The sequence below is a fragment of the Mycteria americana genome, chromosome 6, assembly GCF_035582795.1.
Source record: "Mycteria americana isolate JAX WOST 10 ecotype Jacksonville Zoo and Gardens chromosome 6, USCA_MyAme_1.0, whole genome shotgun sequence".
In the NCBI taxonomy this organism is placed as follows: Eukaryota; Metazoa; Chordata; class Aves; order Ciconiiformes; family Ciconiidae; genus Mycteria; species Mycteria americana.
Genome location: NC_134370.1, coordinates 57329142 through 57351026, shown reverse-complemented (window position 1 = coordinate 57351026; position 21885 = coordinate 57329142). Strand labels below are relative to the sequence as shown.

The window sequence follows — 21885 nt, the reverse complement described above, 5'->3', positions numbered from 1 at the left end:
AAATATATAGACAAAGAATGAAGTTACAAGTGCAGGAAGAATAAAGGTAGAGTGAGAAGCAAAATACACAGGATAATGTATAAACAATATATAAAATATACAGGAAAAACTGTCATTGAGTAATAATATGACAATGTGGATTAAGATATTAAAACATTGGCTATTTCAGAGTCTTAAGAAACCCTTTTTTACAGAGTAGGAAAACTCCATCTTGAATTACTCTGAATATATGACAGATAGACTCTTTCCAGGCAGCATTTTCTCTCATCTGCTCAGTTTTCCCTGGGGCCGAGCAGACCTGCTGCGTGCGGTGTGCCTGCCGGGGGCGCGTGACCAGCCGCCCCGCGCAGGGCTGCAGCCCAGCCGCGCAGCAGCCGCGCCGGGTCACGGGACCTCACGCCAACGAAGGGCTGCGAGACACTTGCAGAGGCACAGGAAAGCAATTTCTAAAAATATTTTACCTGTACATAAAAAATGGGCGTTCGGTCCCTGTCGTTGCCCTAGGGATTATGCAACACGCATCTATCTACCTGAAAACCAGGAACAGGCATTAATGAAACACAACAAAATGTAACTTTTCGCCCACGTTGCAATAGGCTGCCGGGACAAAGAGAATCCCGTTTAATTAGCGCTTGGGCAAAAGCCAGGTTGCCTGCAGCTGCCGCCCTGCTGAGGAGACCCAGCTGCCCAGGGGCTCTGTCAGGGCCCTGCGGCCATAAAGAGCAACCCCCGCCCAGGGTAGGGGAGAGGGGTTTCTGCAGGTTTGGGTAAATAGGACTGGAAGAGTCAAGGAAGACGGAGTGGAAGCAAAAGCTAAGGCCCTCTCTGGCCCGCTGCTGAGAAGTGTGCCCTTGGGGCACTGTGAAGAGTGTCTGTGTAGCAGGCAAGGAGTGGAGACCTGCTCTGGGGCTGCGGCCAGCAAGGTAGGGCCTCTTGCGGGCAGCTGCCAGCAGCCTTTGTTGTGGTTAATGGTGGTGTTGAAGACCCCCGTGGGAAGATGCTTGTGTGGAACAGATGGGTTAGGTGTCTCTGCTGTGTTATGCTAATGGCTTTGCAATGGATGTCAAGTGCTGGTGCAGTGGGATTTCCAGAGATGCTGTGGGTCAATTGGGGTGCTGCTGGCCTGAGCTGTGGGGCTGGGCTGAACTCTGCCCGTGTCTGGGGGGAAGGGTGTGCGGTGGTGGGTCTCTGCCCAACCAGGTCTCCAGGCTGGCACAGCTGCTTCTTCCCTTGCACTTCTGTATGGCTTTCTCAGTCAGGAGAAGCAGATGTAAATGGTGTCACTGATCTTCTGTTGTTTGTCCTGAAGGTTCTCCAGCTCACGAGCACAGCAGCACTCTTGAGAAGGATGGAGTGAAGTGTGGCTCTGCCAGGAGCTTGGTCAGCCTCGTGTGGCTGCCAGAGGTGTGCTTGCTGTGCAAGGAAAGCTGTGCTTCTGACCTGCTCAGCAAAGCACCCTAGTCCTGTGTGTGCTAGATAGGTGAGGGTATTACAATAGCAGGTCTTTGGTAGAAAAGGATTAAATTTTTCTATAGGACTATAAAATATAAATGGGCTTGAAGGTAGGGTTCTGGTTCTGGTAACGTCCTACTGAAATTAACTGACAACAATAGAAATTATTATCCTGTAAGGAATAGATACAAATTCCAATTTAAGAAAGATACAAGACCTAAAACTTATTCACCAGTCTCTTCAAGAAAAATCAATGCTTACTTTTATTCACTCTAAGCTTTCCCTGTTCTTGTTAATTTGTGTGCCACTGAATTTTTATTTCTAGTTTTAGTAAATTAATGTAACTTTCTATATTGCTTCCATCTTAACATACTGCAGAAAGTTTTTGCTTTGAGAGAGCAATAAACTATATAAATGAGCTGATATATAGGAAACAGCATCTTACTGAATACTTGAGGAAAAATTGTAGGATGCTTAACAAGAATTTGCTAATACATTAACTTCAGGGCAAAGAAGGAATGCAGTCTGCACTCCGCCTTCCTGAGCTTCAGGTGGGGTCCACCTGCAGACTTGAATACTGGCATCTCTTCTCAGAACAGTGAAGGCTTACCAGTGTGGCTCTTACTAATCTTAACACCGTTTTCTTGACTGCACAACTAGATCAAATAGTTCTCACAGGTCTCATTTAGGAGGTAAGCTATATTGTAAAGGAGATTATCTGCCCTGAAATTAGCCCATGTAACTAGAAAAACCATTCTTCACAAAAACCACACTAGAACCAAGCTGACTTCATAATGAACAGACACATCGGTATTTTTGTATTTATTAAACTAAAACCACACAAAATATAACTGCACACAAGAACACACATCTGAGATTCCAATGTCATATCTCACAAAGAAAAATCTCTTGCTGTAACTCTTCCCTTTTATTAACAGAAATCCAATTTGCAAACAGTTGTTTAACCATAAAGGCTTTAACTAATCAAAACAAGTTGAATTTCCCCTTCTAGGAATACATCATAACCACATACAGACAAACACACAGAGTTCAGAGCCAAGTTCTGCAGCCCTGAAATAGACAAAACTTCCACAGCAAACTTGCCTGTGTTTGCAGAATAAGTAAACTTCTATTATTTTCATAGTTTGTCATTGACAAGCAAACTTATTTAATATTTTTAAATACTTAAAACAAATTTCACTTTAACAAGTATTTACAAAATCTTTACTAAAGATCAACATCCTGCATAAAGGTGACCTCAAGGATATATTGTTGCTACCATGCTACAGTTTGCACAGAAGGGGTATAAAGGCCATTGCTAGTTTTGGAAGGCTTAAACCCTTTGTTGATATAGCATAAGGACATTAACCTACGGAAGGCAGAAGAGGTCATAATTTCAGTGCAATTACCCATTCATGACTTGTTTTAAGTACATCAAGACGATGAGTCCAAAAGACTTGGTTTTTGAATTATTGACCATTTAGTTCTTTAAGAACTGATTTCATGGAAAGTTTTCAGGCCATCACATGTGTCTTCTACTGGTGATACGAAGAAGTTGCATAGGGGCCTTCCTCATTCTCCTCTTCTCTAAAAAGAAAATGATCATAATCATCAGATCAGGAACGTGTCATGTCTCAACAGTAAAACTGTAATGCAAATGCAGATAACCAGTTTTCCTAATGGATCAAAATAGATAAGAACTCTCATTGCCTAACAGGAATACTACCTGCAGTATACTACTGTTCCTTATACATCTCTGGAGTTCTTGTTTTCAGCATTCTGTTCTTGAAACAGCATAACAAGTAAAGCTGTCTAAGTTCAACAACATCAGAACATATTTAGAGTTTAATGAACTATTCTTGACATGACAGTGCCAAATCAATAAGAAATACTGTAAAGGATAAACAAGTGTAGGACATGCTGGAGTTCCAGTACTGTTGCTTTCAATTTCTTTTTTAAAAAAAGCAAGCTTAGTTGTAGGTTTGTTTCAGCCTTTCAAATGGTGGGGGATGCAGATGGACCAAATGAGGCAAGAACAGGAGCAGTCCATCATAGCTGTAGCTGGATCTGTGTCCTGATGCTGCAAGGCTATCAAGGAGTGGGCTCCTTGATGTATACTTCCTGTGCATCAATCAGTATTGAGACGGATCACTCGGATTTTCTTGAGAGAAAATAGTTGCCCACAAGTGCTATTGTTAATGCAATGACTGGATAAGCCAAAGTAGTGTTGCTATTAAAAAATCCTCAGGAAAATTCAGTCTGCCTACTGTTTACTTGACAATATTGCCTTTAAAAAAAAGTGGTTATGTAAACCTATTGCAGTGCAGCATCCGGTACTAATTCAAGCATGATCTTTGGAGACCTTAGCATTTTCTACTACTGTAGCCTCAAAATTATGTTCCTGAGAGCCTGTTCTTAAAGCTGCTGCCAATTTTGGTGTTTTGGTGAGAACTGAAAGAGTTAACAGTTGCTACACTGTGAGCTTCAAAGGATTTCCAGTTACTTTTAATACTGTATATGCCTCCATACAAAGGTACAGTTATTCAAATAGTCTAATAATGATATAAGGTAAACTATATATTCCAATAGTATTCCAAACCCCAATCATGCATACTTTTCCCTACTAACTTCTAAACATGATTATTTATCTACAACTTAAATTTCATATAACCCCCCCAAAGAATAGAATCAGAGAAAGAACCCTACAAACTAACCAAGCAGCTGAGTAACTTGCACTCATTTTCCTAGCCCTTCCCTGTTCTTGGGTAGTCCAGCAAAATTATCTTCTTAAGCCAAAGATGTGATATTGCTGTTACCTTGAAACAATCTTGTCAAAAAAATGAAACCTCAAAAAACAGGTTTTGGATGAAACTGGTAGTCATTGCAGGGATGTGTGGTTATAGTAGTACTGAAAACAGATTTTAGCCTTTCTTACAAATACTACATCTATGTATATTAGTGATGCTACAGACCCAGTACCAAGCATGATTCTTAAGATACAGATGAGCTGTGTATATTTAAGTGGTATCTTTCCTTATATCATCAATTCTGCATTGCAAAACTGCCATGGAATACTGTAATTTGCAGATGCTGTTCATAATACCTGGCATGACAGTAAAGTAAGGAAGCAGACAATTCATGTTTAGTTGAATAAGCACTAAAGCACTTTTGATCGATAAATTGTCTCAAGATGACATTTAAAAACTTTTTTCAGAATTTACACCTATCAACATACCAAGCTTGTCAGATTGGACTGCAGCACTGTAAAATTCAACCGTAACTACTTGGCTGAAGCTAAATATTTCAAAAATTATATTCTGAAGCTCTGATATATGCCCTTCTGGGGCAATGGGTTTCTAGCCATGTATGCCCAGAACATAGTTGCAAATAGCAATCTCCTGCTAGTTTGTGAGGATGAAGGAGAACAACTGTATTTTCAGAGCTTAGACTGTCCAGCAGGGGAGAAGCTTACTTTCTATGCTGTACACTGAAAGTTACTTTGTACTTCTTAGTTTTGTTTCGCCTTGAAGTAGAATAAAATGTGGCAGTTATAGCAAAAAGACCTTCCTTCCAATCAGAGGCTGTCAGAATCAGCCTTTCAGTCTTTTTTTTTTTCTTTTCTTTTCCTTGAAAGCCTTAATATAGGAATAACCTCCATCATGACATAGCAACAGTCACACTGGACTGAAATTAGCTGCAGTTGATTGTGGTGGATAGTAGGGGTGAATATGGAGAACTGAAGAGTTGAAGTAGTGATGTTGTATTAGCAGGTCTTCAGACATCAAAGTAACAAAACAGCTAGTCTAAGCTGTTCGTCTCCGCTTCCCTTGTGAAATACGCACTTGGACTATGGGCTCTTACTTGGCAATTGTCAGTAAAGGGCAGAAGACTGGCCCTTGAGTCACAGCCAGCTTTGAGGGGTTTCTGTATGTGGCAGGGACATAAGAACCACGTAGTAGGTCATTATGCTTTGAACCTAAGGAAAGCAGTGACTGGCTGTAATGTGCAAAATAAATTTCTGACCAAGGCTCAGGCATGCTGTAGCTGGCAGTAAGGGTTGGCAAGAACAGCTTGTAACCTTCTGTCCCAGGCTGCAGTACTAGGCTGTGTTATGAGGTGTACAACACATTACTCCAAACCAAGGTAATGGCCAGGAAATACTACTAATGTAGATCTTCAGAACTGTACACAGCAAGTACAAGTCTGTTCTGATGGCTTAAAAACAAGCCAAGCTTTATATGAAATAAAATTACACAGTAGTAGCTCTGGTCCATGGTCTGCAAGCAACGGCGTGGCAGTGTGTGTATGTTTAATGACCAATTTTCTTCACTTTTAAGATGCTTAAAATAGCAAAGTGGTAAGTCACTGCAACATTCTCCTTCAGGCAAAGGGAAAGGAACAGCACAGCATTACTATGCTTCATAGTGCTGTCTCTTCCTGTTTGCTGTTGCCACTTTGCCCAGCAGTTTACAGGAGCTGAAAGACATCTACTGCAAACTATTGTATGCATCAGGCCACAATAGAAAATGCTAATAACCACTTCTGTAAGACCAAGCGCACCTGAGTGTGAACAAGTAAACTTGAATCCAATGCTTGGATGCTTCTAGAATTCACAATTAAACAAGGCAGCAATCTGAGTTAGTGAGTTAATAGCTTCTGGAAGCCTGAAAACCGGATTCTCCATAGGCAGCCTCCTTTACTGAGGTATCTGTTTCCTTAGCTGATAGCCAATGATGGTGAACAATTATTGGGCAAATTAACTCAATTAGTTATCAGTTTCAAATGCTTCAACACTCTTTCCTAGGTTCAGGTCAAAGCAACTGAGCAGATGACAATCTACAGCTTAGTGGTGGACTTGGCAGTGTTAGGTTTATGGTCGGATTCAATGATCTTAAAGGTCTTTTCCAACCTAAATGATTCTATGGTTCTGTTCCAGGGCTGCACACCAGTTAATTGTATTGGCTCGCATAAACAATAATGATTAGAGTGGCTCTATTCAATTACAAGGTTTTCACAATGAGTCACTAAAAGGCAAATGCAGAAAGATGTGACCTATCCCAGAAGCACAGCGTATGGCTCTAGTGTTGTAGCCTACCACAGTACCACCCTAAAATATTAAGAACTCTATAAAGACCTTGCATTAGACCTCTGGTGTTCAACTAGCTGATACAAAAAGCATCACTAAACTCAATTTCAGTTTCAGCATCCTGAAACCTGCATAACAGCATTTTCGGCAAGATGAAGCACTACCGTATTTTCTCAAACTATTACAAGTTGGTTTTCTTCCATATGTGGATAAAACTAACAATGGGTATTCTTCCCTAATATGCAAATATGTGAGTTAGCAACATATGCTACAAACAACTATATTAATACTTTTGCATTTCTTTTGGCCTATTATAAAAATATTGCTCAAAACAAAAACAGGTCTTACAGCCTTAAGCTGTTCACCTAGAGCTGCACCTTGGGTAAATATGGCTGACTGGGGGATTCATTAACCAATGATTTCTTGCTCAATGAAACTCTAGTAAAAAGTAGTATTACACGCAGATCTAGCCATATGCTTATATAAACTCTAATAGTGAAAATCAGCTGGCACAAACTGCGTGGATTACATTCTATAATCTTTAATGCTTGTCTACTTGCATGGCTATTAAAGTTTAATATCTAGTCTAAATCTGCACCTATGTGTTCCTCAATCTTTCTACCTAACAGCAAGAGGCTTTAGCTGGGAAGAAGCTGACTTTAGAGAGTAATATACTTTATTCCTTTGGAAGCACTTAAAGGGTGACTTCAAGAGTTATGATTAAACTATGTAATTCACCTTAAGCTGTCTTTGTAGCACAAGGCAGTTTCTGACTATGAAACTGCCTGTAAAGTTTGATCAGAATCAGTGCACGTATGTGCATGCGTTCTTGGCAACTTTAAGGGAGACCAAAGTAAAGAGCAATTTAAGAGATGTCGTGATTCTCTCCATCTGTCAAATCAGGCTCACGGGTATGGTGAGAAGTTACGACTCTTCAAGTTCTAGAACTGATAGTCTGCTTCTGCTTGCAGTTTTCTTAGTTCCAATGTCCCTTTTGATGGTAGTGCATGTAACTCTAGGTGCTCCTTTCTTACTCTCAAACAGGCACTCAAGTAAACCACAGTGTTGGTGCATGTCACATTCTAAACAGGCATTGACAAGGCAATCTGAATGCAGAAGGCCAGAGTAGCTGGAAACAGCACTCAATTTCATAAATGGCTTTCACTGTAAAATTGAAAATTTGTGTATTCATGACACTGGCCTACTACCATGATGGCTGTCCAATTTTCAAGGCCTCCTGCTCCAAGCAAGGGACAAGAAAGGTTTAGGCTGGAGGGAGAACACGTGCATCCTGGGGAGCTGCTGGAGCAGAGTAAGGAATGTTGCCACTTTCCAGTGCGGGCCCAGAAATACCATTGATGGAACATAGCTGAGAAGTATCTCCAGGGCTTTTGGCAATGGTCTCCCTCTACTCCTGCTCTCTGCAAGGAGTAAACATTCACTTTGGTCCTCTGGCACTTCCTGTCAGACTGTAAAGTGGTGAACACAGTTGGAGAAGATAAAGCAAAGATGGCTTTTGTGAGCCATGACTGAAAGCCAGAGGTGGTCGGGTGGAAGGTGATATTATGAAGACTTTATCAGACATACAGGAAGCTTTTTCTCTTCAGAAGCTTTGGATAACATCCGGCTCAGCAGATAGCCTGCAGTCCTGTACTTCATGCTTCCTGTAGCATCATGACCAATAAAATCTGTGCTCTATGCATAATTAAGAAAATTACCTGCTAAATCTGAGCAGGAGGTGGGAAAATAACTCCTCCTCCTGTATCTATTATTCCTTGGGAGGAAATATGGTACCAGGCTCTCATTTCCCAAGTTTTAACTTAAGCAATATAGGAAATGGATATTAGTAGTAGCAGTGTACTACTTGTGCAGTGTCACTCTCACTGTATTGGCTCTGCTCATGGTGCAGCAAGGTCTAAGTGAATTTCCTTCTGTAAATTAGCATTTTATTTTGTTGAAGGGATGTTAAAATAATTGCCTTCCTCTGGCAGGGACTGTGGTTTCCTGTCACCCAGCTTAACTGCTGGGTCAACACCCACTCTAATCTGCGTTAGAAACATACGTCTAATGATCTGAGCAGCGTCACACTTTGATAGATGCTCTACATGGTTTCAAATATAACAGTGCAAGTGAATGAGTTTGAATAGAGAAGGATCTGAGTTCCAACAGCTGTTCTTCCTCTCACATGTAATCAATTCAAAAGGAAATAATTGACAAGTGTGTTAACAAGATGTGAAAGTGTTCCAGCCTTCCCTGAGACTGCAACTCTAAACCAGTGTCCTTCTGGCAATGGAAAAGTTGTACGTGGAGTGCAATAGGTAATGAATTACCTTAAGCTGTCTTATGGGATATTTCTCCAAATGAGGCTTGTCCAATTACTAAATGCGATATACTGCTCCTCCTCAAATTTTTGTCTATTGAACAAAATTAAGTTGCCGAAATAATCCCTTAACTTTTTAAAGAAATGATGGGACTCTGTGCTCAATAGATTTGGTCCTGAAAGGTTACTTTCTTCTTAACATGAAAAGTATGTTGCTTGTGCTCAAAATCAGAGCATGTGAAGTGAACCAGGATGATGGAAGAAGTTCTGCATTAAACAAATTTGCAAAAGCAAAGTACGTATCTGCAGGCACAACCTCTCTCCAGCTCTCTGGTAAGAGAAGTGATACCAGTCCCCTGCAGCCATACCTTTTATTGTCATGAGAAAGGGCACTTTGGCATCACCCGCTGAGGCAATTTCTGCAGAGAACAAACAGGCCAGACAACCAGCCCAAGAGACTGCTTGCGAACAAGCTGAGGAAGCTTGTCTCAGCGACATGGGAAAACAAACACTACTGAAGTCCATTCTTGCTCTAAGTCTTTCTGTACTCTCCATGGGATGCCTACATATGTGAGGGGATAATCACTGTGGCAGAGAGGTCAAAAGGTACTGCTTTTTCTATGAGTAAAGTGTGTGGGAGCTCTTGGCTGTAGAAGAAATACTGAAGAAACGACAGAAGTCTGTATAGGCAGATCCACAAAGGTAGGGACTGCATAGGGAAAGGAGACTGGATAGCTTAACTGAAACTGCAACATGGAGAATATTTACACAATTATGAGGCAATTTGGGACAGAAGAAAAAGGCAATGATGCCTTGCTGTATGCAAACAGCTTCCACATAGGCCTTGGCTTAGTACTCTACTGAAAACTATGGTTTTGCTTAAATAGTTGCCAACTTACATAGCAAGACATCTTGGAGAATACTGGCCTTCTAGCTGTCATGGAATATTATTGCTATTCTATAAACAACGTATTGTGAGGCAGCCTTTATAACTGCCATATCAAGGTATCTGATAATGGTGTGTTCTGAATGTATCTGGTGCATGATAATAGTATAGACTTGCTGTTGACAAATTAAAACTACAGATGCTGTCTGAGATACCCCCCACAAAGAGGGTTCAGCTGAGACTAAAAAGCCTTCAGGATGAAATTAAGATGCTTAATACTAAAAGCGGCATTTACCTGACACTGTTATCTTTTAGTTTTCTGGCTGCTTGTTTGGATAACTTAATCTGCAAGTCCAATCTCTGTAGGAAATCTTTGGCAGATAGTTCTTCTGGTGCAGTGGGCTGATTGTCAGGCTCTTGAGGACTGGGAGAAGAACTACTTTCTTCCTGAACTGTCACTAGTCCTTCATCACAAGAAGGGGAGCTGTCAACAGTTTCATTCTCAGGAGACTCCAGTGAATTAAGTCCATTGAACAGTAATGGTTTCTCTGATATAACAGGAATATTCAGGGTTTTCCTCAGAAATATACAGTCATTAGTGAACAGTTTATTTGCCCTCTTTATTTGTTCCATCTGAAAAAGATAGGAAAAATGTAAGTTATTAGGTTTTGGCAAAGTATAAAGTACTAACTTTCTTTAGTACAGTAACCTTTAGTTAAAATAAATCTATACTTTCTTTGCAGCAGCAATGACTTCAGGAAAGGATTTTTTTGCATTCGAAGTGATTTCAGAGTGTATGTTCTGTCTTAGCCTTGTTAACTCAACACCCTAGCTTCTTCCATTTATGTAGACTTGACTCCAAAATACTGGTCTTTCTAAAGTCTTGCAGTACCTAAAAATGCTTTTCTTGAACAGTCTTCTAATCCCTATACAGGCTCACATGAACAACTTGCCAAAGAATAAAAATTCTATTGCAAAAGTGCTGCTGATTTGGCTTTATATTAGACTAAGGCTCAGAACTGCTAGCGGCTGCCGTAGGTGAACTCTCTGGTAAAAACCATGCATAATACAAACAAGGGGCAATAAAGTTACCTTGAGCATTCTAGGACATGCTAGTTATGAATAGTGAGCACCACAAGTCTTGGAAGAGCAGTATATCCATAGTATTTTCCCCCTAGCTGATGTAACAAATTCAGACTTCACATGAAGTCCTCACTTTCAGTGAGAAGTCAGGCAGTGAAAAGAATGGGGGACTCTTAAACGCTTTGTAATGCAGTTGCATAGACTAGTGGCTGCATTTGTCCAGTAAACTGAACCTACAGCATGATCAACAGCAAACTCATGTATGTAATAATGCATGGTAACACCCACCACATAAATGTCAAATACTTTTTTATGCATCTTTTACCCAAAGTACTTCTTGCAACCTACTCATCAGCACAGATGATCTCATGGCAGAAGCAAGAAGACTATCCCATCTTTCTCAGCATACTAATGCATAAAGCCCCACTTGTTCTATACTTAACCTGAGAAGCTATTATAAATGCCATTGCTTTACAGGCGAAGAAAAGCTCCCAGTAAATATTTATACTATCTGCCTACTAAGAATGTTGTTTAAGTTCTTACTCATCAAAATTTCCCTTCCAAGCCAGTAACAGTTAAACTAGCTTCCTATTTCTCAACTGCAAGCTTTAAAAAAGCACAGAAATCAGTATCCATGATTATGTGACTTTAAGCTTTAGTTATAACCTGAACTCATGATTTCATTAGGAAAAGTCCTAAGTGAAAGAAAAAAAGGACCATTCTGGTCCTCTGGTAACTGCAATAAGCAGAAATCCCTAATCAGTACTGCAATGATAAATGCACTCTAAATAAAACTTGCTTGAAAACAAGTATAAAGAGAACTGAAAATACCTATTGCCTGCATTAGAAGTGTTACTCATTTTATTAAACTAAATGGAGCTAAACTGAATAAGAACAAAGACTGTAAGCCTTGTAATAATAGGACTCTTACTGCTAGTATAGTTGCCCAGAAACAGCTGAGCGCTCTAAGCACTAGCCACTCACTACTTCGAAGTCTGAAGTATCTTCAGTTCAGCACTGAGATGATGGAAAAAATTGTTCTACCATCTTACACCTGTCAGTCTTAAACTCTTTAAACTTTGCTCTGACACTACTTGGAATCCTTCCCAATTGCAAAAGAAAAGACCATTGTTAACAGATAATAATTGGGTTAACATACCTGTGCATTTCTTACACTGAACATACTAGCAGGGGAAGCTGTCTAAACCCAAGGGAAAACAGTAGAGATGTTACTCTTTCTTCTCTGTGCAGATGTGAAACTGTCTGGCCACCTGCAGCACTGGAATAAACTCCTGCACGCAATGTAGACCTGTACTGTGTGGTAAGAGTATCTGCTCCAGTGCCATTATAGATCCGGTGTCATGTATAATGCATTTGCTTGGGTCCTGGAAGCCCGATGAAATTTTTCTCCATAAAAATAAATAGGAGGTTCTCTCTAGAAAGGCTAGGTGTCTGGGAGAGTGAGAGTAGTGAAAATGGTGAGCAAAGGTCAGCAGTAAGTTATTTCTATCCATTAAAAATACAAAATTGGTATTCACTGCTTAAAGACAACCCTAACCTGTTGCTGAAGATGGCTAAGATGATGGAATGATTAGATTTAATAATCACTTTCAAAAGCTGAATAACTAATATCCAGTGTCAGATAGTAAGCTACTACTTCAAGTAAGAGAAGCTCATTGCTCTTCCAGTTCCTGAAGCCTGGAAACTATTTTTAGTTACCCTTACACAGTATATGGTGTATCTCTAAGTTCTCTCCCAAGCTGAGTACCATCTGAAGGGCATAAAGGAAGCTTTGCCTGACTTAGTAATGAGACCTATAAAGGCCATCAGATGCTAGTTTAAATGTCAATTGTCAAAATGTCTAAGTTTTCTGTCTTGATGGGTATCAAAAAATGTTTAAAATGCTAGCTGGAGCTTTTCTCTAAAAATACAGTACAAAAGCTGAAAACTGAGATCTCTACTACAGAGGAGCTGGAAGGTGATGCTTCAACAGCTGATAAATAATGCACTGTACTGCTGTTCTCTATCCTACTTCACTGTAACTCTACCTCTGGTTATTTCTTCCTAAAATACCTTCTAAATATAATCTCGTGGCATTTGGATGACTGTGCACCTCTGCACTGAGTAACAATGAAATGGGAAATACTTGGTTCTAAAAAGAACGTTTCTCAGCCTCGAACAGGTTATTTGATATGTGTAATATATACTGCACCTTCTACAACTCAATATGACTCCATACATTCATAGAAGAGCAGGATTTAACATTAGTTTTCTCAGTGCTAAGGAAACTGAACTAATTTCTGTTAGCTACAGACCTGTAATAGTGAAAGCATGTGCTAAAGCCTTTGCTGTTAATACTTTAACTGAAGCTGCACTAATGCATAAACTGGTGTTGAACTAATCGATCAAAACTACTTCGACTGACAATGAAACAAATAGTCCTCTTCCTTCTCCCCTCAAAAGGGATACCTTTGTATGATGGAGAACAACACTCCAACTGAACCATAAATATGATACTAAACATTCCCAGTGTTAACTTACCCAACAGTGTTCAAAGTAAGATCTAATGAACACAAGCCATACAAGATTAATACAGTATCTGGGGGAGAGGGGTGAAGGGCAGAGGATGAGGCCAAACAAAGCACACTGATGTCTGTCTCTCCCCCAACGTTTTCATCCATCTTAAACTGCCTATGCTATGTCATGCCAAGGTGGGCACTGGACAGGATGTCTCTTGCTGTAAAGTAATTCCCAGTGAGGAAAACCACAGGGGGAAACTTCTAAAAACAGTAATACCGGAGGCAATGGCAGCCAAAGATAATTCTGATGTTTCCATTACAGCAAGCCACTTCCAGCCAAGTATACAGGATGCAGGAAGCAAATGTAATGACTCTTTAGAGGAAGTCAGTCCTTGTCATTGTATGAACATGTAAGATTCTTCATTTTGCCAAAAACAAACATGTTTGCATATGTTCCTACCCTGGGCTGAAACCCATTAAAGCAGAAACACAATGGCTGATTGCAGCTAATTTGGCATTGCTCCTAGGGACATTTCAAGTCAGTTTAACCTTCCTCAATTGAAGTCTATAATGATGCAGCTCTGGTTTCTTAAGCAGAATACTAGCAACATTAAAGCAAATAACGAATGAGATATTTAAAAAAACCCCAGCATTTATACTTTAAATGCATCATTAAAGCATTTATACTTTAAATGCATCATTAGCACAGCAAAAGCTTATTAAACTCATACTATGAACAAAGTTTATGGGTCATAAGTTAAACCTATTTTTTTCAGACTGTACAGGTTTGGTCCACAACTTCACTTTAGCTGAAAGGGAGTTGGAAAGTGTTGAGAAATGCCTTTCTTCTAGGAAACTACTATCTTAGTAATCTGTTTATATTTTTCACTTATTGCAGTGAGCAAATACACTTCTGAATGAAGGACAACATAGCTAAATCACTTAGGTGAGAGACTTTATTCATTATGGAAAGCACTGTCAAAAATAAAAACTCAAATCCACTGAGTGGCTATGTCACTTTGCCCTCGTAGTGAGCAAAACTTTGTTTTAATGTGGACCAAAGTGAATCCAAAATGCCACTAGTCCTGTTGTCAACAAGATTTGGTAAAAAGTGGCTTAAGGGAAGAGAAATAGACTCTTAAGCCTTTTCACAACAAAGGCTGTTGAAGTTGCTGGAGGGCTTTAGTAGATCTTTCAGAACCAGAGAAGGAAAGGAAACCCATTCCAGTCAGAACCTATTCATTTGGGACTGCACTGTACCTCTTCTAGAAGAGAGCCCAACTGGAAGGTGCTCTTTGCAGCTGATGTGAAAGTGACATTGACTGTGTACTAATACTATGCTGTTAGCTATGCTCATCAGCTGCTCGGCCCCAAGCAATTTTGCATGTTGCATGCATACTGAAGCTGCATACAGATACGTCAGTTGGTAGCTCACTGGGCTCCAAATAAGCTGGAATGAAGGTAGGGTAGGTGAGCTCTGCTCTGTGGGGAACAGTAGTGTGTTAGGGCCTGCTGGTAGGCCCTATTGGACTCTGAATGTCTTAGGCTGGCATAAGCCTTTCAACGTTTTCCACAGAAGTAAACTTTCTTCTCTGTAGGAAGAGAGCAGAAAAGCTGCAACACTTTCAAATTAGTTGTATATCACCTCTAGGCTGGCACATAGACACTGGAAGAATTTTTAGCCTTGAAACTACTTGAAGAAATTATTTCTTCTTGTCACAGCCTATGTGTCAACCTCAAAAATAATGACTCTTTTCAAGATAAGTTTGATTACATTATTTTTTCAATCTGAAGTGAGTGTAGTGGTAAATTGTCATGTGAGCAAAGGCTGATTCTGGGATTATGTGCATCTCCCTTCCTAGAGGCTGCCGGCCAGTCCTGCAAACCCAGCACTTGTCAGGTTCAAGCCTGTGCTGGAAAAGGCCCTGTGCCCTGTCTCAGGCAGTGTAAACTTCAGCCATTACCAGCAGAACTGGGTGCTGACCCCTCCAAGCAGGTTGTAAGATTCAGATGTCAGCATTTTAAATACTGAAACTAGCACCGTATCCACGGCAAGAACTGAATCTCCTGCCCGCGATGGGTAGCAAATGCTCTGGGGGACAACTTCACCCTGTAATCTCCCGGCTGCTTTTCACTTCCCGTGCATCTTCTCCTTTTGGCTCCGTTACTTTCTGGGCCTAACAACTCCGCGCCGCTGTTACGGGAGCCAATCGCCGCTATGGGCGCTGCGGCCCCCGGGCTGAGCCCCTCCCCGGCCGGCCCCGCCGCCCTTCGGGCTCCCCGGGACGGCCGGCCGCTCCGGCGGCGCTCGCCTTACCGTGACGCCGTACTTGAGGGCGATGCCCTGCAGCGTGTCCCCGGCGCTGAGCCGGTGCTCCACGTAGCGCTCGGCCAGCGGCGCCGCCACGCTCGCCGTGCTGCCGTACGAGCGAGCCTTGGTGTGGGCCAGCCGCTGCGACAGCTCGGCCTCCGACTCCGGCCCGCCCGGCGGCTCCTCCCGCAGCGACTCGGCCATGCTCCCGCCGCGCCTCAGCGATCGCGGCTCCGTGCCGGCTCCGCAGCCGCCGCCGCGCCCCCGGGCATGGCGCGCCGCCCCCGCCCTCTCAGGCGCCGCCCGCCCGGCGGCGGCGGCAACGGCGGAGGCTCCGGCTCGGCTCGGCTCGGCTCGCGACAGGCCCACCGCGCATGCGCCGCTGGCGGCAGCGGGAGAGGCCGCATGCGCGGGGGCAGCGCGCATGCCCACTGGCGGCCTGACGCCGCGGTTGCGCAGTCGCGGGTCTGCGCGCCTGGGGGGTTGCTGGTGGTGAAGAGGTTGCGGCAGGCCCGAGCGGGCTTTGCACGCCTTTGGCTAATGCTCAAGCCGATAAAGAATTCACGTTTTCGTAGAAAAAGTTACCGAGCAAGCTCTTCTCTCTTTCCACGCACCCCGCTCTGTGAGGTGGTCTCCCTGCAGGCTTTGTGCCTCTGCTCTCTGCTTCCCCAAAACCGCCCCCTCCTCGATGGGGCGTCTGGGGCCCCGGGGCCCTCACGGGTGGGTTGAGAGCACAGAGCAGGGCGGGAGCGTAAACACTGGAGACTCATCTGGCTATGGGGATTTATTAGTCACTTGCCAAGAAAAAGGGATACATTTCTTTGTGCTGGGTCCCAAAATCTGTGTCACTTTAGAGACTTCTGATTTCTCTTACCAGTTACAAAGGAGCAAGCACAGAGTACTGGTGGCTGTTGAGACTTCGACCCATTTGTCAGCTGGGAGTCTTGGCAATGCAGACTTTGTCATAGAGACTGAGAAGCACAGAGTTTAAAAAAAAAATTGGGGAGTAAGCGCACAAATATAAAAATGTAGCAATTATGCCAGATTTATTGGAATAACAGTAAGAAGTGGGAAAATTCCTTTGAGGAAAAATTGGTAGACTTCATGACTAATAACTTAGGGTTTCGAATATCTATGTTATTTTAAAACAAATGTAACAACAGAGTGTTTTAAGTAAGTACTTACCAAGAAACCCATGTGTAGGCCTTCTTTGAAAGGTGAACCATTGTTACTTAACCGGGGCTTTATAACAAAAACTGTGTTACATATGTATGGTACACACATGTGCATCCTGTACAGGCACAGTATGTACCAAAATAGCAAGAAGTGTCCAGGGCAGCCTGCTCTAGGTGACTGTGCTTGAGCAGGGCTATTGGACAAGATGCCTTTCAGAGGTCACTTCCAACCTCAACCACGCTGTGATTCTGGGAAGTGGTGTACGTGTAACAAACACCTAGTTTGGTATAATTTTTTTTTCTGAGAAGTCCTAGAAAGATAGACCTCTGGCTTAAACTTAAGCAAGAAAGACATGGAAGAGATCTTAATTGGTGTATGTGGTAACCTCAGCATTCCTCAGCACATATTCACGTAATTATTTGTAAAAACAAAATGCATCAACTGACATAATCTAAAAACTGCAACTAGATACTAATTATGTTCAGTGAGTGAATCATGGAGTCTCTCCAAGGAATACAGTACAAAAATCAAGGCAGATGTGGCAAAGGTTGCTACAAGTTTCCAGGCATAAGTTAGGAAAATGTAAAAGCTGCCCTGCAGGATGCAGGAGTTACTGATAAGGAATGACACATCAGCACCCCATCATCACATGAGAGAAGCCAATGTGACAATCCTAGAGTGTCCGAACAGAGGAACTGTAGGCAATGAGTAGAAAGATCAGAACAGTACAAGGGATTATATAAACTGGTGGCAAGAAAAGGTTCACTTTAATTTTTCTGTAGTTCTACAGTATGTTTGGGAAGTTGGAGGCTCCCCTGGGGATGTCCAATTGAGGTTATACCAGCTGTCGAAAGAGAGCAGCAAATTGTGCCATCTCTGTGCTTTCAATTCCTTGTGAAACTCCTCGATCTGCTGGGCTGCATCAGCAATTCAGCCGTGACCCACCTAGCAAAAGAGCTGAACTGCAGGTCAGCATTTATTAAAGATGTCTATGGTGTGTGCAGTGTGGAGTCATGGCTCAGCTTCAGCCTCTTAAGACTGATCAATGGAAATTACAAACATCTGGATGCCTGCCTAGAGCTGGAATTACTCACACCAGTTCAGCTAAAGTGGCTTTTAGTAAAGGGGAGCTGCAGTGCAATAAAATGGAAATGTTTTTTAATGTTACTGATATGATGAGCTGAATATGCAATATCAATGAGTTTGAAAATGTGTTTGACGGGTGCACTAATATTAGACAGTATTATTCCTTCTAATGTTATCTTAAACTCTATTTATATGCGAAGTGTGTGCAATACACTTTAAATCAGCTGTCACAACTCAGAGAACAGCAGCAGCATCCCTTGCATAAAGATAGCACAGATATTTTAATGTTGAAAGCTTTATTTTAATAATAAACCTTTCCAAGGACAGGTATGAGGGGTTTTTTGTGTGGAGTTGCTGGATTGTTTTTTCTTTGCACCAGCAATTTGTGGAGATGTTTGTGGAGGCCGAGCTGGAGCGAGTCCACGGGCAGATGCTGGAGGAGATGCAGGTATAGTATCCACCTCTTATTCTATACCATCTACATCATGCCCAGGTTCTACCCTTTCTAATACATTCCAATTAATCACCACCGCTTTTCCTGTCTTTTGATATATACGCACAGATATCATTCCCTTGGTCTATGGGCCATCCCTCTAAAATGTCTGTTGAGTTCATGTAGTCCATGACTTTGGGCTCCACTGTCATAACTCCTCTCGTGTCAGGGCAGGAGATGTGGTGTGTGGTGTTGGATTGTTGCATGCTGAAGTCAGTTCTGGTTCCATCACTGCTGCGCTTTGCTTGGTTTCACCAAATTTCATTCTTCATTAATCTGGGTGATTCTCACTGAAATACCGTTTATATGGTGTATAGTAACCATAAAAGCGATGACATACAGTATTATCCAGCAATTAACATCATGCCATTTAGTTCATTGGCTATTCTCGCCCAAAATCAAATCCCCTTGAGGTACACAGCGGACTTCCCCATCCTTTTGCATTACCCACTAAGTACACCTGGGTCCTTGAGCAAAAACAATCCCAGGAATGGGCTTGCCTTTGCCCGAGGCAGGAGTAACCCAGACTGTCTTCACCAGCATGTTTTTTTATGTGCACTACAGGGACCTTATCCCCTTCTACAGTTCGTAAAAGTTTTGATTGGGCAGGGCCAACTTGATTGACAGATCCCCTAGTGTTGACTAACCAGGTGGCCTTTGCTAAATGTGCATCCCAGTGTTTGAATGTCCCAGCACCCATTGCTCGCAGTGTAGTCTTTAACAGCCCATTGTATCGTTTGGTTTTCCCGGAGGCTGGTGCATGACAGGGGATGTGATATACCCACTCAACGCCATGCTCTTTGGCCCAGGCGTCTATGAGGTTGTTTTGAAAATGAGTCCCATTGTCTGACTGAATTCTTTCTGGGGTGCCATGTCATCGTAAGACTTGCTTTTCAAGGCCCAGGATAGCGTTCCAGGCGGTGGCATGGGGCACAGGGTATATTTCCAGACATCCAGTGGTTGCTTCCACCGTTGTAAGCACATAGTGCTTGCCTTGGCGGGTTTGTGGGAGCGTGATAGAATCGATCTGCCAGGCCTCCCCATATTTATATTTCAGCCATCGCCCTCCATACCACAGAGGCTTTAACCGCTTGGCTTGTTTAATTGCAGCACATGTTTCACATTCATGGATAACCTGTGCAATAGCGTCCATGGTCAAGTCCACCCCTTGATCACGAGCCCATCTATATGTTGCATCTCTTCCTTGATGGCCTGAGGTGTCATGGGCCCACCAAGCTATAAAGAATTCACCCTTATGTTGCCAGCCCAGATCCACCTGAGCCACTTGAATCTTAGCAGCCTGATCCACCTGCTGGTTGTTTTGATGTTCCTCAGTGGCCCGACTCTTGGGTACATGAGCATCCTCGTGACGTACTTTTACAACCAGGTTCTCTACCCGGGCAGCAATATCTTGCCACAATGCTGCAGCCCAGATGGGTTTGCCTCTGCGCTGTCAATTGTTCTGCTTCCATTGCTGTAACCACCCCCACAGGGCATTTGCCACCATCCATGAGCCGGTGTAGAGATAGAGCACTGGCCACTTTTCTCATTCAGCAATATCTAAAGCCAGCTGGATGGCTTTTACTTCTGCAAACTGACTTGATTCACCATCTCCTTCAGCAATTTCTACCACTTGTTGGATAGGACTCCATACAGCAGCTTTCCATCTCGATGTTTTCCTACAATACGACAGGACCCATCAGTGAACAGTGCATATTGCTTCTCATTTTCTGGTAGTTTATTGTACAGTGGGGCCTCCTCAGCACAGGTCGCCTCCTCCTCTGGCGATATTCCGAAATCTTTGCCTTCTGGCCAGTCCATAATTACTTCCAAGATCCCTGGGCGATTGGGGTTTCCTATTCAAGCCCGTTGTGTGATCAGTGCAACCCACTTACTCCACGTAGCATCAGTTGCATGATGTGTAGAGGGGACCCTCCCTTTGAACATCCAGCCCAGCACCGGCAGCTGGGGTGCCAGGAGGAGCTGTGCTTCAGCACCAACCACTTCTGAAGCAGGTCAAATCCCTTCATATGCTGCCAATATCTCTTTTTCAGTTGGAGTATAGCGGGCCTCTGATCCTCTGTATCCCCGACTCCAAAACCCTAGGGGTCGACCTCGAGTGTCCCCTGGTGCTTTCTGCCAGAGGCTCCAGGTAGGGCCATTCTCCCCAGCTGTGCTGTAGAGCACATTTTTTACATCTTGCCCTGCCTGGACTGGCCCAAGGGCTACTGCATGAACTATCTCCCATTTAATTTGTTCAAAGGCTTGTCGTTGCTCAGGGCCCCATTTGAAATCATTTCTCTTTTGGGTCACTTGATAGAGAGGGCTTACGATCAGACTGTAATTTGGAATATGCATTCTCTGACAATCCGCAACGCCTAAGAAAGCTTGTGTTTCCTTTTTGCTAGTTGGCGGAGACATGGCTGTTATTTTGTTAATCACATCCATTGGGATCTGACGACGTCCATCTTGCCATTTTATTCCTAAAAACTGGATCTCCTATGCAGGTCCCTTGACCTTACTTTGTTTTATGGCAAAACTGGCTTTCAGAGGGATTTGGACTATTTTCTTCCCTTTCTCAAAAACTTCTTCTGCTGTATTGCCCCACATTGGGTGCCAAAAAGGACTGTTGTGGTTTAGCCCCACTTGGCAATTAAGCACCACACAGCCGCTCGCTCACCCTCCCCCCTGGTGGGATGGAGGAGAGAATCGGAAGAGCAAAAGTAAGAAAACTCATGGGTTGAGATAAGAACAGTTTAATAATTGGAACAAAATAATAATAATAATAAATTGTAATGAGAAGGAAAACAACAAGAGAGCGAGAGAGGAACAAAACCCAGGGAAAAAACAAAACAGTGATACAACTGCTCACCACCCGCCGACCAACACCCAGCCAGTCCCCGAGCAGCGATCTCTGCCCCCCGGCCACCTCCCCCCAGTTTATATACTGAGCATGACGTCATATGGTATGGAATAGCCCTGTGGTCAGTTTGGATCAATTATCTTGGCTGTGCCCCCTCCCAGTTTCTTGTGCACCCGGCAGAGCGTGGGAAGCTGAAAAGTCCTTGACTAGTGTAAACATAATTTAGCAACAACTAAAACATCAGCGTGTTATCAATATTATTCTCATAATAAAATCCCAAACACAGCACTATACCAGCTACCAGGAAGAAAATTAACTCTATCCCAGCCAAAACCAGGACAGTTTCTTACCCCAAAATCCATATCATAGCCAGAGGAATGTTTGGATCTGGGATGTTGCCAAGATACTTGATCTGATTAGCTGTCTGCCTTTTCTCTACATAAAGTGAATACCCTCTAAACCAAAAATTGAGTTAAAAATTTGAGCCAGGGCTTAAATTAGGTAACCCATTTTTACCTGTATTTTTAATATGCATTCAGAATGAGTTACAGAGGAAACTAGAAGCGTCTTGCTAATGAGACTTCATTTTTAAGGAAGAAAATTGTGTTAG

General features: G+C 42.7%; 1 protein-coding gene across 3 annotated transcripts; it reads right to left on the bottom strand.

The window, feature by feature from the left end:
- Window positions 1-2261: 2261 nt before the first annotated feature.
- LYSMD2 (LysM domain containing 2) lies at window positions 2262-16045 on the bottom strand. 3 transcript variants are annotated; one of them, XM_075506040.1, is made up of 3 exons: window positions 15664-16023; window positions 10040-10377; window positions 2262-3039 (listed from the first exon to the last, which is right to left on the bottom strand). In XM_075506040.1, exons 1-3 carry the CDS (start codon window positions 15859-15861, stop codon window positions 2988-2990), a joined length of 588 nt encoding a protein of 195 aa, XP_075362155.1. In that variant the 5' UTR covers window positions 15862-16023; the 3' UTR covers window positions 2262-2987. The 3 variants fall into 3 exon arrangements, with proteins under 3 accessions (XP_075362155.1, XP_075362157.1, XP_075362156.1); XM_075506042.1 differs by lacking the exon at window positions 10040-10377 and having other exon boundaries at window positions 15664-16038; XM_075506041.1 differs by lacking the exons at window positions 2262-3039; window positions 10040-10377 and adding an exon at window positions 12010-12279 and having other exon boundaries at window positions 15664-16045.
- Between the last annotated feature and the right edge of the window lie 5840 nt (window positions 16046-21885).

Excerpts from the sequence above, each read along its gene's own strand:
- LYSMD2 (XM_075506040.1), bottom strand. The coding sequence starts at position 15,861 with ATGGCCGAGTCGCTGCGGGAGGAGCCGCCGGGCGGGCCGGAGTCGGAG. Across the intron at positions 10,378-15,663 it reads CCCTCAAGTACGGCGTCACG|ATGGAACAAATAAAGAGGGC; the intron begins GTAAGGCGAGCG and ends TATCTTTTTCAG. Across the intron at positions 3,040-10,039 it reads CTAAAAGATAACAGTGTCAG|AGAAGAGGAGAATGAGGAAG; the intron begins GTAAATGCCGCT and ends TTTTCTTTTTAG.